The following is a 15621-nucleotide window of genomic DNA, read 5'->3' as shown; positions in this document are numbered from 1 at the left end:
GTTTAAGTAAATTATAATACGCCCATTTGATGTTAAAGAAAACAGCCATTAAAAACCGTGTTAATAATGTTAAATAACAAAGGGAAATGTTACTCTTAACGTTGTTAAACTAAAAAGGTTACAAGACAGCATAAACCTAATTTTGCTATAAATAAACCAAAATGTGAACTGTTGTTGATAGAATGGTGAGATTAGTTGATTTAATTTCTTTTCTGCATTCGCTAGAATGAATAACCATTACTTTTGTTATGAAAAGTTCAAGAAAAAGGAAAAGTTATTATACTTTGTTTAAAAATGTTAGTAAACTTCAACTTCTTTTATTTAAAAAGTCTGTCCTAGTACATGGAATGACATACTCTCACTTCACAATCTTGGCTTTTAGTTTTCTTTTTTATTCCTATTTCCATTATATCTTTCTGCTTCATAAAGGTGTTAGTATGTGAATAAAGAAATACAGAGAAGTACACAGAAAATCCTGAAATACTAGTAAGTCCATTGCTTTCCATTTGGACATGCATTATCTCCCTCTAAAGGAGCTCTATAAGCTTTGGCACATATTAATGCCAGAGAAATAAAACTTGGTATTATTGGAATCTCATTGAAGACTTATTTTCTTCTACATTTTATAAGACCAAAGATCTCTTGTAATCTTTCGTTTTATAATTTTTTTCTTGTAATGTTAATTTTATTCAAGAAATAATCTTTACAACCAACTGACAAAGATCATTAGAAGAAAACTTCTTTACTCTCCTCAATGAGAGGCACAAATGGTATAATTATAATTTATAAGTCTCCTTTAAAAAACACAAAACATTATTTGAATTATACAATTCCTTGAATGAAGTAATCCTTCACCTTCAGATATTCCTTCCAGATTATCACTGCAGAGGGAAAAGCGCAAGGTTTTATCAGGTTTACCATGGAGTTTGTTTTCATCGACAGGGACATCTCCTTGTCCTCCATCCAAAAGTTGCATGTTTAGGACCTGAAAAACAGAATGCCATTGGTTTTTCATAACTAACAAATTACTAAGATTACTGATAAGAAAACAAACCACAGCAAATACACATTTAAATTCTTCTTAAACTATCATTTTTTACTAAAAACCCATTTACAAGCTTTTAAATACCTCTAAAATAAAAGTATATCAGTTAAAAAAAGACTGAATCTATGCCTTTCCATCAGCCTCCCATGCCATGGAATTGTTGAGAATTAAATTAAAAGATTAAAGCATTTGGCATGGTAAAATGACACATTAAATTTGTAGTACACTTTTCCCAAAGTTAACAAACTAATACAACAGGAAGAAAACATAAACAAATTATCTTGTAGGTACCAGAACTTAATCAGTCTAGTCTGAACCTCCTCTCAATCATATATAAATATGCAAAAAGTTCATACCAGAAGCTGAAGTGTGATTTCAAAGACATTTCCAGCTTAGAGCTAATGACATTTCTATAATGTTTTCTATTTGTTAGATGATTTTCAAATAACATAATTACTTCTCATTCCCACAAGCCTCCTAACTCAGCCTTGTGTGTTGATCTCCAACTGAATGAAGAATTGAACATTTCTTTGTTGGAAGTCACACAGCATGTTTTAAGTATACCTAGAACTTGAACTCACAGCCACTGGGTTTGTAGGCTGTTGCTGGAATATGAATAGTATCCTCATTCCAAAAAAGAAGATAAAGCAAAACAAAACACAGCATTGGGTGTTGGTTTGGCCGTGCATTTAAATGAGCAAATTAAAAGTTTTGAATGGCTCTATCTATTTACCCATATGATACTTTTAAAAAGCCATGTGAAAATAGGATGTATTTCCTATTTGCTTAAAAGTAAATGCAAACATAAAAATTTTACATTTTGAATTTTTAAGATAACTTGATCTTTTAAAACTTATAGCAAGAAATGTACAACTAATCTTCAGGAAAACCCATCTGAAGGTTTAGAGAGAGTGGTATGAATTAACAAGAAACCAAAGGATCACACCACAGTGCAGGTAATTCCCTGCACAGGAATGTAAGCTACTGTCTCCAAGGCTGCTGCTGAGCTGCAGATTGGGGAAGATCACAGGATAAAGTGAAATGCCACAGAGCTCTCAGACTGAAATTCAGCAATTTTTTCCCCATTAAGCATTCCCCTAGTTGTTATGTTTTTTATTATATTCCAGAATACCTAAGAAGTTGATTCTGACAGCTTTTGCCAGCTTATTCGTGTGTGTGTGTGTGTGTGTGTGTGTGTGTGTGTGTGTGTGTGTATGTGTGTGTAAGGACAGTTTTAGAGTATTATAGTCCTATTTTTTATGAGTCATGCCACAGTTTCAAACACAGCTTTAACGACTACCATCCCCTCTTCAACCACATAACTGGTCCCTTCTTCCCAGGCCAGGAATACACTTTCTTGAATAAACAATCACTGCTGAATATAAAACATTATTTCTTTTTTAGGAGGTCACACTCTATGAGAAAAGGCTCCTACCTTTAGAGAGTCAAGATTATTTTCCTTTTGCCTCTGTCCCAAACTATTCTGTTTACAAGTATCTTAAAAACTGATTCCCACACCTCCAACCTTATTTCTTCAAAATATTTTACTTTCTTGGTCTTTTTCTGTTCTCTCTTCCATTTCTTCCTAACTGGTCAAATAATAGAAACTATTTCTAAAGAATGTTTGGTTCTTTAAAGCAGGAATAACACTTATAGAAAGAAAAGAAACAAGGTCACTGGAAAAGTCTCTTCCATTTCCAGGCTTCCTGTCTCTTCTACTACTATAAAGAAAATTTCTTTTGGTGTGGACCTGGTCACCAACTACAGTGACGTAAACATGACTCCAGAACTGTTCACAGGGAAGTTAGCATTTGATGGTGTGTCATGGTAGGCCCACTGAGGATAATGACAAATATTCACTAAATGCATATTGATTTATAGAAGCAAGTGACAATTAATTAGAAGAATTTAAATGTCTTAATATTGATGGCCATAAGTTAAATACCTCATTTTCTGACATCATCCCTGGAGTAAGCTGTGGACCTGTCCCTAAGGAAATGACCAACACCTCTTCTGGTTGTACCTCCTGGATGGTTTCTTGAAATGGTCCTTCATGGTCCATATGTAGGTCCATTAGCACATTGGTGCGGTTCCTGCTCCGAGTTGCTAATAAAAAAATTTCAAATATGATAACTTAGAGAAAAAGACAAAGACGAAGAAAATAGTACACTAATACAAAAACATATTTTTGATTAATGTAGAACACTTGCACATGCAACAAAAGTGATGAGAAATGAATAAGAAAAAAATATCTGTATCTTTCCAGTTACTCTCCTGATGACTAAAATAAAGATTCTCCTTCAAAACTGATAATCAGAAACAAGGATCCATGTTCACCTGACAGGGAGTGACACACAGATGACCACAATGACAGCAAAGACATCCCCATCAATTTAAGACGGGGTGACAAAAAAAACATTACCTTACTTCTTATCTTTTAAAGATAGCCTCAACTGTTCTAGAAAATGATATAGCTGCCACAGGTCTTCCATACTAATAACTGAACTAATTTATAAGCATTAGAAAGTTTCATATATAAACCTGATAGCCATATAGTGTAATATATGTTGGTCAGGCAACTACCGACAAAACCAGAATTTTTCAAAACACATTGTTTTTCCTGAAATGTATTAACCACTTTCCAAAGATGCAGTCCAGAAGAGTCCTATGTTTGAATACAAGTTTCCTTTTTGCTTTATTAAATTAATAAAGGATATAATTACTTTGGATCCCTACCTATAAATAAGCAAGTAATACTTTTTTCTAAAATAATCCATCCTTATAACTCTTACAAGAACTCTTGGACGCTAACAGACTTGCATAATTTATGACAATTTCTCTATGAGTTTTTAATCTTCTGTCATAAGGTTTCAATTTTCCTTCAGAGGATAAAACTCAGTACACCCAGAATACTAAAGAGAGATTCTATTTCAGTGCAAAATAATCAAAAGTAGAGACATAAACTAAAAACACTCTGTAAAAACAAGACTTTCAATTTTGAGTGAAAGCTGACCTACTTGAAGACACAAATATAAACAATCACCTCTCCAAAATGCTGTAGATCTGTTCATTAATCACTATTAACGTTAAAAAATCAGAGCACACATCAACTTCCAAGAATAAAACACATTCACTCACACCTTATTTGCTGACCCTCACTTTCCTCTACTAAATTGAGAACTTAAATTCAACTTCATGAATTACATAAATCTTAAGTAAAAAACTTTGATGTATAAAAATGCAAGTAATCAAAATTCATGGAGCAATTTACATAAAGCAAAAGCAACATGCACATAGAGCACACTCTGAGACAGTTTTTTAAATAAAAGTTATATAAAAAGAGGAAGAGCAGCCTATTACCCACCAAATGGGGTTACTAGAGTAATATGAGCAGTAAGATTGGTGGCTGAGGAATCCCAGGCAGTGATGGCTGCTAACTGTTGTCCTGGGTTGCGAAAGCATTAAACAGAAAGAAAATCAACCCTCTGAATAATGGACACATTTAAAAAAATATGAAATAAATTCAATGACCCAGTCATATGACTATACAAAATAAATCTGGGTAAACATATGAAATTTACTTCTATTATACCCACATTTAATGACTTCTGGATGGCAAGAAATTAAAGAACTAATATACAGGAGTGAATAATGGAGAAAAAAAATCTGAATTAGAGTCATTTACTTCATGTTGAAAAAATGCAAATAGCCTGTAATATTAAAAATCATTAAATGTCAAACTTAATTTTTTTCTTATGTTTAATTTTGAAAATTGACATTTTGGCATGATGAAAACCAAGACTTGAATATGATGCTGCATCTTGATGATGTTATTCCATAGTATGCTAAATGTAAGGTAGGTAATTTTTAGAAACTTACAAATCAGTTCTCTTAAGTTAAAAACTGAAATCCCCTTCTTCAAAATGCATAAATTACAGTGACTATTCATGTTCACAATTGTTGCTAAGGTCCTCATTATCATTAAAAAATTGACACTAGATCACTCTGCAACCTTGGCTTAAACACTCTTTCCCTGTCTTGTTTACTTTCTCTAACGCCCATTTATCCTTCAAGACAAAGTACAGGCTTCACCTGCTCCAGGATCTTCTCCTGATACCATCACCACCTGGCTAAGTTAGGAAACCCCCATCAGACACTTTGTATACTCAAAGGTATGGTCTCTACTTTTCTGCCCAAAGAGACCACCAGCAACTAATTTAGAGTAAAGGCATGTCCTAACGGGCTTTGCATCCCCAGTGTCTAACACAGCTCCATCTTCAGGACAGTGATTATGCCTGCTCTTTTGGCACGCATTGTTTCGCATGGATTACATGAAACAACATTTATAATGTGCTTACCCAATGTCTGATACATGGTGTGTGCTCAGTTTTTTTCATATAAATATGTATATAGAGATAAAAAAATAGATATTTACTAAGTGAATAAAGCTTAAACCTAATTCTTAAATAAATAAGCTTGACAAAAAATTGAAACTTTTATTTTATACATTAACAAAAATAGCTCAGTTGATAAAAGACTATTAATAACAACAATAATGGAAAAATAGTAACTATGCATTTTCAACTTTACTGATAAAAACTTCTAAAATATTATTTTATTCTTCAGAATTTTGTAGAAGGACATAATTCAAATCACTACTACTTACAACAAATGACACTTCCACATTTTCCAAGAAAAGGCACAAAGATATACAAAATATACTACAGTGGTATGATTTCAATTAATTGTGAAAAATACATCTAGATAAAGCTAAAGCCTATTGATAAAACTTAACAATTCTGGTGTAATTTAAAAATTTGAATTACTATCAGTAAACTTGAAGAGAAAGACTTTTCCAGAGTATTTAAAACTATATTCCAAAACAATGAGCAATAACAAACGCTAATAAAGAAATAACAAATTTAAGAGAAAGTCCCGATATGAGAAACTCTCTTTACCTATAGGCAATCGATTCTTTTTATTTGCTGGTGTGGTTGCTGGAGACAACTGAGGAGTATTGTAGGGAGTCATTTCTAAACTGCTGCTTTTTCCTGGCTTTGCCTGGGGGAGGTTTGCCAATAAATTGTCAAGAGCCATTCTATCTTCTCTCAGTTGATCTCCAGACATTACACTCTTCATAAAATTCACCTAGCAAAAGTAAAATGACATTAGGTAGTGAAATCAATTTTTCAAACACAGTATGTATTTCTCACACAGTATACTCATCTATGAGTCTTAGATAAATGACTTTTGAGAAAATCCTATTAAAGAATAAAGCCATTACCAGAGTAGTAAGCTGACTGTAAGTTATATAAACCACAGTTCTGCTCAACCCTTCCAGAAGATTAACAGAGGACATTGGAGGGGTCTCCACTGCACGGCCGCCAATCACAACATCAAGGAAAGCAGCAACACAGCTCTGTTAAAACAGAAACAGATCATAGTAAAAACAGTATAAACACACTGTAGACAGTGACTACACAGTGAACATTTCCCCTTTAAAATAAGGGAACAAAATTCTGATTAAGGTGGACAAGAATGCAAATAACGTTTTCTTCTTGAAAATTTTATTAAACCAAACATTTAAAAAAATTAAACTCTTGACAACCTATTCAAATATGATTAAGATTTTAATTAAACTAACTGAACAATGCCATAAATGTTAACTTAAGAAATAACTATACAGTTATTGATTTGAATTGAGACATTTTGTAAAAGTAAACTTTTAAAAATAATCTTAATAGCTCCTGATTCTCATTACAGTGGCATCTCAACACTTTCATAAGTGACAATTAGTCATCTTTAGTGACTTCCTCCTTTAAATGCTGCCAATCTGACACTGAATCCTCTACAGCTATACCAAGGCTAACTGAAAATAATAATTTATACATCACCTAAGGATAAGATTTAATAAAGAAAATAGGTTTGCTAATACTTTGGCAGAACTGTCTACGAACAGTATTTCATATGACACAGTATTCATTCTTACTTTGTCAAATTTCCCAAGGCTGCTCTTTGTCCGGGGATCGCCCTCTTCAGAGCCAGTCATCGCTAACTGCTGCAAAAGGCGCCCGACCTGCAACCCAAAGCAGTGGTGGGAAGACACAGGCTACAGACATTCACAAATCCCTCCCTGTGAAAGTACTTCCACTTTATTTTAAAAATCTGTTTCACAATAATATTCACACCAACACCACCTGACCAGGCATACAACAGGGTCCCCAATAAAATGTACACCTTGTCTACACCAGCTTTTTCTATATTAAGAATTATGGAGAAGCAGCAGAAAATTTTGCTTTCATTTCTTTTAAACACATTATATCAATAAGAGGAAATAAAAATACAACACATTTTTTTTGATACTGTAATTTCAATGTGTTTAGAAAATTTTAAATTAACTTGTAAAAGGAGATTCAAACTATTTCAAATATTAAGTACTTTTCCCTATGTAGTCCACAAAGTACTCAAAGTACAATTTTTTTCCCCTAGATTTAAAAGCAAACAATTCCTATAGAACATAAGTTGACTGGAAGATAAATATTAGTTCATAGAGTAAGCTCCTTACTGCCAAAAACTGTTAATCCATTCTCTTTAAAGATACTTTGCTGAAAGTTACATCATAAAGCATCATCTTAGTATCTGGGACAATCCCCCATTTCACTCATTTTGAAAATATGTAACCCAATCTCTACTGGAATGACAAAAATGAGAACTACATTACCATTTGAATAAATTTAATGCTTCACAGATGAAAAAAAATTTTTTAATTTTATTTCAGGAATTTATAGTTAACTGCTAAACACCCCAATATGATAGAACTGATCATGAAAAAAAGCTAATCATCCAAAGATACATTTTATTCAAATAAATTCAGTCCCTTCTTCACAGTATTTCTGAGGGATAAAAGATTGCCTTCAGAAATATTTCAGTAGTTCAGATGAGTAGGAAAAAAAAAAAGTGATAGTATTGATCCAGAAATCCTTTCTGAAATCTTTAGGTCCAAAACAGTTTCAGATTTCAAAATTTGGGAGATTTAGAAAGGTTGGTTAGTGTATATGTAATATGTACAATACTTAAGGTGGCATCCTGTAATCAAACACAATAACATTCCTGCCCCAAAACATGACTATTCATTAGCACCAAATGGAAGAACTAACAATTATAAACAGTCTCATGTTAGTTCAGGTTATGTTTTGCTACCAAATGACACTCTCAGTTTTCAATCATTCTGGATTTTGAAATCACAGGAAAGGGATGGTGGATTTGTTTCAGAAAATCCAATCAACTACACATCCAAGTAAGTGAGGACTCTATTTAAAAAACTAACATAAGATGTTTTATGACTACAATATTTTAAAATCCCAATAGACTGCTTTCATTTCTTAAGAAGCAAATACTTAGGACGTTTGAAGAAATAGAAGAGTAAGAATATATGAATATTGTCATATTTTCTATTTCTACCCCTACTGCCCAACTGATTTTAAACTAAATGCCACATTAATAATAGCAAAAGCATACCTGCATCAGATTAAATCTCGCCACCTCATTAATAGGAGCATCAGAAATTATTCCATATTGTTCTGGATTGACAACTGCAGGACAAATGAAGCAGGCCAACAGGAGATCAGTACACATTGCCCTGACCTCCCCAACTTCCAGTCTATCCACACAGGACAGGGTTTTGTACATCTGTGACACAATCCACCTCAAACTATGTGGAAAGCAATATGTGTTCTGCTTGAGATAACCAATAAATTTGTTCACCAAAGCCACTAGTTTGGCCTCATTGGAATCTACCATCTCTTGAACCTTTTGCCTGAATCTATCTGAGCCTTTCTCTCCAAAGAGTTTCTCCTGTTGAGATGGGGAGAACCTCTCAATTAGCTTGTTTGGATCTGTTTCAAGGTGATCTTCATCTTCAACCAGCAGTTGCATGATCGGCTCATGCAAAGTAGCTGTGAGGAAAAGTTTGGCAGAAAACAGTCCTTCGGAAAAAAGTTTAAATAAGATGCTGAAGGCACAAGTTCCTCTCCTTAGAAGTCGCCTGGGGTTGTCACTTTCCTTAAGTTCAAATTCAATCAAGTATCTCAAAACCTGAAGGAGGTAGCTTTCATCTTCTTGCATAATGCAGTTGCCATAGAGGGAGGTAAAAACTGTGTAAATAACACTGTGTGTGTTCTCCTGATTAAGTTTCTCTCCAGCAACCAAAGAGGAGGCAATAAGACGAGGATTTTCCCTTAATCGACTCAAGAATTCCCCAAAAGCAGTCTCCTGAAATCCCAACTGCTTATATCCATCAACAAACTGTGTATCTTCCAAAATCTTGGCATGCTGGCAACATTCAGCAGGAGAAGCTTCAGCACTAAAAACCGAGCAAACAAAATAACAAAATTAACAATAGTGTAGCACACATACTATACTGAAACATGGAAATGTGAGTTGATTATAATCCCAGCAATGAGATTACTTTGGATTGCTAAAATAATTTAGACCCCCAGCATCTGAATATGTAAAGAAAGACAAAAACAAAGTACAAACAAGGACAAATTCATTGTATTAAATAAGGTTCAACTAAAAGTATCAAGAAGTGACCATTATTCTGATTTCTATCATCAAAGATTAGTCCTGCCTTTTTTTGAACTTCATATAAATAGAATCATACAGTATGTAATCTTCTGTGTCTGGCTTCTTTTCTCAACATTATACCTCAAGCATCACTATTTTTAAAGTTAAAAACTGCTTCTTGGACAAGAGAACAATGAGGTATTAACAATTAAAACTGAGGTTTCTAAAATTGAAAAACAGATATACAGTATCAAAACACGGCAATAAATATATTAAATAATAGAAAAACAACACAAGACAGTTTACAACATTATACACAGAGATATAAAATTGATAGGTGTAGTATAAAATATTAATGCTTAAGTTATAATTCTCTGTAACAGCACTTAAGGTAATAAAACAGGCAAAGATTTACATTAACGTGGATTTAAATTATCTTAAACCATGTACTTTGCTGGAAATAGATTTGTATTTACAGTTAGCACAGAATTATAGTGGCTCATAAAATCTGAGACCTCAAAACTTTTTACCTGGTTATGATAAGCCGATCCAAATTAATTCTCTGTTGCTTAGCAATCCATGCTGTACGGTACAACTTTTCAGCTGTCTTAAGGACATCTGCATTGAGCCTCTGAATGAGCTGTTTCTCAGAATTTACATATAAGCGTTCCTGCTTGAGGTGATGGGCCAGAGTATGAATATCTAGCTTCACCATCTTCAAATGTGGAAAAGGTACAAGGCTGATCACTAAGAGCAAAAAAGACAAATTGAAAAATTTTTATCACTTGAATTGTTTTCCAAAATCAAAAGGGGTAAGATAACACATTAAGAATTAGGTAGGCTACATTGAGCACTATGATTAACTCTATTTTTAAAATAATCTGTTTTTTTATTATAGAAGCATTCAGGTTCAGTATAGAAAAATTTGTAAATACAGATAAGCAAAAAGAAAAGCTTCTAATAAAGCCACCTGTCAGAGAGAGCCACTGTAAAAACCTTGTATGTATCTTCAAGTCCAGTGTCTATTAACCAGCTTCTCCTTGACTTCCTACAGCTTTTCATTGTAATCAATCAACATACCCTGCTGACTCTCTTTAAAATACATCTCCAATCTGACTACTTCTCACCATTCCATCATTACCTCTCACCCAAAGGCCTATAACCACTATTTCCTAACTGCTCTCCCTGCTTCCTTTCTTTTACTACTAGAGTCCATTCTCTACATAGCACAGTGTCCTTTCAACTTGCATCTGACCACTTTATTCCTTTATTATAAACCATCCAATGGTTTATTTTACACTTAGAAGGAAATTTGAAGGTCCTACATGATCTTCCCTAGGCTACTTCTCCAACTTCATTTCCTACCATTCTACACTTGCTCACAAAGCACCAGACACACTGGCCTCCTTGCTTGAACAGAACAAGCATCCCCTTCCCTAAACCTTTGCATTTGTTGATACCTTTGCACGGAAGACTATTCCTCCAGATATCTTTACAAGGCTAGTGACTGGTCTCTCTGCTCAAATGCCTAATTAGAAAGGCCTTGTCAGATTCTAAAATTTAAAAAAAACCTTTCTATTCCCTCTTCCAGCCTTTTTAAAAAGTATGTGTCCTGTCTAGTATTACATCACAGGCATCTACTTGTATGTTCATCTTGCTCAGAGTATGGCTCTCCCGCTAAGAGGTAAGAGCCACCAGGGCCAATGCTTGTCTGCTGTATTCACTCATAGATATAATTTCAGGACCGAGGAGAGGGCCTGGTTCACAGCAGGAGTTGAATAAACATTTGCCAAAGGAATGAATGAAATCACACAATTCTTGTTTATCTGGTAGCTGAACAAACTGATAGAAGAAGCATAACTATTTAAGTTATACGCCTGAATCTAGATTGCCAGCCAGACTACAAATATTTTATATCAACAATAAAAGTGCAACTAGCCCAGATAACAATACAACACTGTGTGTCCAGAACAGCCAAGTCATTAAGTTAGAAAAATACTTCTCATTAAGAATTAAGCATTATGATTGTATACTTTCATATAATTGAAAGTTGCTGTGACAGCAGAGCTTTAACGTTCTCACCATAACAACAAAACGGTAATTATGTGAGGTTAAGGATGTGTTAACTCACACAGTACTATTGTAGTTAACATTTTGCAATATATACAAATATCAAACCATCACATTGTATATCTTAAATGTGTAAAATGTTATATGTGAATTACATCTCATTAAAGTTAGAAAAAAAAAGTTGCCCCCACCAATCAGATTCAAAAGTCACCTTACTGTATCAAACAATACAATTTGTAGTGAATTCAGATTTTAAGAGAGATGACAACCTAGACTCTCAATGTTTACAGATCCAATAAAACATGTTCACAGATATGAAATAAACATTTTTGATGCTAAGGCCAATAAAAAAGAGAAGAATTAAACAGTATGGTAGCAGGTGGAAATAAATTTAAAACCTAAAGGAATAGATTTAACAATTTTTAAGTTCAGAAGTTTTTACATTTTATTTTAATGGACTCCTGATGAGTACGAAAATTTCAGATATTAACATCTAATCTGAATTTGTTTTCAAAAAACACTTTCTTGTACCTTAACAATTCCCTAGCAAACTATACAAATCTGTTAGTCCAAATCTTCTGTATATTGTTTCCTCTCAAAAGGAAGAAGTATGTCTACTTCACCAAGATGATATGCTATTAATCACAACAGCATCTATGTACATTTAAAAAAATTGGTGACACACATATACATAATCTTATTAACTCAGCTTACAGAAGATGCATAAATGACTGTAGATTTCCATGTGGGAACTCTAACATCCTCTAGGATGCTGTAAGTCCATTGACCAAGAACAGAATCACTGAACAACTGATTGTAATTATAAGAAGTGTTATAGTTAATGAAAATGGTAATGAAATGGGCTCTTAAAGATCTAAATGCTTCATTAATTAGTTCTGTTGCCTTGGGCACATAATACATAGTCTCTGAATCTCCATTTTTTTCCATCCATAAAAACGCAGACAAATATCTACATTTATTTTGGGCCTGGTATAAGCAACATATTTGATACTGGGATATAAAAAGAAATAAAACCTAGCATGTATCTTCAAGGGCTTTCTAATCTCATACAATGAGGCAGACATGCAAGCAAATGGCCACCCAAAAATGGTATGGGCATTATGCTAAGAGACTGTATGTGAGAAGTAGAGACAAAAAGAAGTGACTGAAGAGTCAAATAACTACACCTCACCTTAACAGACAAGTATGGGAGCATCTTACTACACTGATGGACAGTGACTACAATGGGGGACAGTGGTGGGGACTTGACTATATGGGTGAATGTAGTAACCACAGTGTTGCTCATGTGAAACCTTCATAAGATTGTGTATCAATGATACCTTAATAATAAAAAAAAGACAAGTATGGAGGTGGGGGGCGAAATACAAGTATTTGCCAGACATAAAGAGGATGGTGGGTAGGGATAGAATTCCAGATAGAGGGAGCCAGCCAAGCAAAGGCACAAAGATGTGTAACAAAAAGTCTATTTTGAAAACTATACATGGCTTGCTACAGTCTTGGGGGCATGTGTGTCTGTGTGCTGAGTGAAGCTGGCAGGAGGGGAAGAAGGGTATAATGAAAGATAAGGTTGCACAGACAGAAGGTACACAGACGCCAGAGTTAAGAAACTAGGACTTTGCACTGTAGGGGGTGGGAAAAGAGTTTTAAACAAAAAAACTAACTTCATTAAATTTATATTTGAGAGCATAAATTGTCAGTAAGGAAGAGAATAAGGAAGTGAGGATGGCACAAGATGAAGGAAGACAGAAATCGGTGACAGGCAGGAAGTGCTGCAGTGGCAATGGAAAGAGCAGGACGAATTTGAGAGGTGTTAGGAGGTAGAAAATACAAGATTTGCTGGCACCTACATGGGGGAAGGTGAGGTAGAAGTTTCCAACTCTGGTGACTAGAGTGGTGTGGTGTGACTTATCAGAATTGAGTATCATATGAGGAAATACATTATAAACTGAAAATTGTGCCTGTGTAGTTCTAAGAACTTTACACACTGGATCTTCACAATATCCCTGTTGAGATACGTGCTTTGCAGCTAAGGAAACTGAGGATCAGAGATAGTAAGTAATATGCCCAAGGCCACACAGGTGAGAAGTGGCAGAGCCAGTACACTACTGTTACCCTGATCTCTGTAAGAATGACTCAGAAACCCATGATTACTCAAGTAAATATTTTACTTTTAAGAGATGCATGCTCAAATATGTAGAAGTAGGGTTAGGATGTCTGTAACTTACTTTGCAAAAAAACTCAAGAGATTTTTTAAATGCAGCAAAATGTAAACAACGTTGAATCTGGGTAGAAGGTATCTGGGGATCCCTTTGCTATCCCCTAACAGTTTCAGACATGTTAGAATTTCATAATAAAAAGATAGGGAAAATATTTTAGAAATTCTCCAAGTGTGCCCTTTTATGCTACTTTAGTACAATTTAATTCAACAAATACATTACTGAATTTTGTTGGAGCCTAACCAGGTCCCTTAATCTCAAGGAGCTCATAGTCTCATTACAACCAAAAGACTGTTCAAGACAGAGGGCACATGAAATGTTTCCAAGGATGGCAAAGTATGAACCAATTCATGCAATTCAGAAATTAAAACCTTCAAATATAACTTCACTTAAAAAAAATTAACACATGAAAGTAATGTTCCACTTAATTCTTTTAAAAGTAATGTAAACAATGGTGTGTGGGGGATCATGGGGAAGACACTGTACCTCAGAAAAGACAAATAAGGACTCTGTGGCATCTTACCACACTGATGGACAGTGACTGCAATGGGGTATGGGGGGTACTCGATAAAATGGGTGAATATAATAACCACATTGTTTTTCTTGTGAAACCTTCATAAGAGTGTATATCAATGATACCTTTAAAAAAAAAATGCTTTTGCAGCATCCCCCCAAAAAAAGTAATGTAAACAAGAACTCATCTTCTTAATGCTTCAATAGACCTAAATGTCTTCAAAGACATTTTTGTAAAGATGTTTTAAATAAACATAGACAAACCTGCTAAGCAATTTTTTTCTTTAATCAAGTTCAAGAATTATAAGCTTTGCTGCTTTCTTTTCTATAGTAAGCCAGTCAGAATGCTGTCAAAAAATAGTGGCTTACCCTATAAAACAATACTTAAAAAAAAAATCATTGTGTAAATGTAAAATCCTTTTTCCACAAAATATGAATTAACTCTGACCTATATGATTACCCACAATTTACCTAAATTAAGGTCATTTTAAATTCTTATTTAAAAATTAAATTCATATTCTGAATACTATTTTATATAACATGCAGCACATGCCAGGGCACAGTGATATTATACCTGTTCCATTAGAGTGTAAGCACTGAGGGAAAGAACGAATTCACCCTTGTGTCCTAGCAAAGCTAATGGCAGTTAGGAGAAGCGCAACATGTTAACAGAAGTCAATTCAGGGAGCATCATGTGCCCTGGGCTCAGACATTTTGAAAAATAATACTCCGCCCTCCACACACACACACAAATAATAATACCTAATAGATCATTACTTAAAAACAACAGTTGCAAAAAAGGGTTTGAGAGCTTAAAAGGTAAAGTCTATAAAAGTCTGCCCTTCTAAGGCATCACTACAACACAAGACGAGTTAAGAGCCAACAAGAATAGCTTAAATAAATACAGACATGAATAATTAAAAGTGAGGAAATTTCACCTTACTGAAGACAACAAGTACAAACACTGGCAGTTTCCTGAAAAGTAATAACAATATCAAACTAATAATATTAACATCAAACTAACATTTATTTAGGACTTTAGAATGCCAGGCACTGCTAGTCTTTCCTCATGAATCCTCATGACTCTATAACGATTATGCTCTCATTTAAGGGTTGCTTAGTGTTGACATACCTAGTAAGTAGCTACATCAAATTCAAACCAACTCTGTCAGACTACAAATCAGCCCTTGT

At 34.2% G+C, this 15621-nt stretch overlaps 1 protein-coding gene across 6 annotated transcripts in view; it reads right to left on the bottom strand.

Annotated features, from left to right (window-relative positions):
• Positions 1–15621, bottom strand: part of GAPVD1 (GTPase activating protein and VPS9 domains 1) — a 76890-nt gene that overhangs the window by 32295 nt on the left and 28974 nt on the right. For 4 of the 6 annotated variants that reach the window (XM_036913950.2, XM_036913944.2, XM_036913947.2 and 1 more), the window contains exons 2-8: positions 10141–10357; positions 8564–9407; positions 7035–7121; positions 6330–6464; positions 6004–6193; positions 2991–3151; positions 856–985 (exon numbers count right to left, since the gene is read on the bottom strand). In XM_036913950.2, the coding sequence (XP_036769845.2) occupies positions 856–985; positions 2991–3151; positions 6004–6193; positions 6330–6464; positions 7035–7121; positions 8564–9407; positions 10141–10325 (1732 nt within the window). In that variant the 5' untranslated portion in view covers positions 10326–10357. The remainder of the gene's footprint in view (positions 1–855; positions 986–2990; positions 3152–6003; positions 6194–6329; positions 6465–7034; positions 7122–8563; positions 9408–10140; positions 10358–15621) is intronic. The other 2 variants (XM_036913946.2, XM_036913949.2) reach the window with 1 other exon arrangement.

Source organism: Manis pentadactyla, chromosome 3 (genome assembly GCF_030020395.1).
Source record: "Manis pentadactyla isolate mManPen7 chromosome 3, mManPen7.hap1, whole genome shotgun sequence".
NCBI lineage: Eukaryota > Metazoa > Chordata > Mammalia > Pholidota > Manidae > Manis > Manis pentadactyla.
The sequence above is the reverse complement of the archived record's forward strand: the minus strand, read 5'-3'. Positions and strand labels throughout refer to the sequence as shown.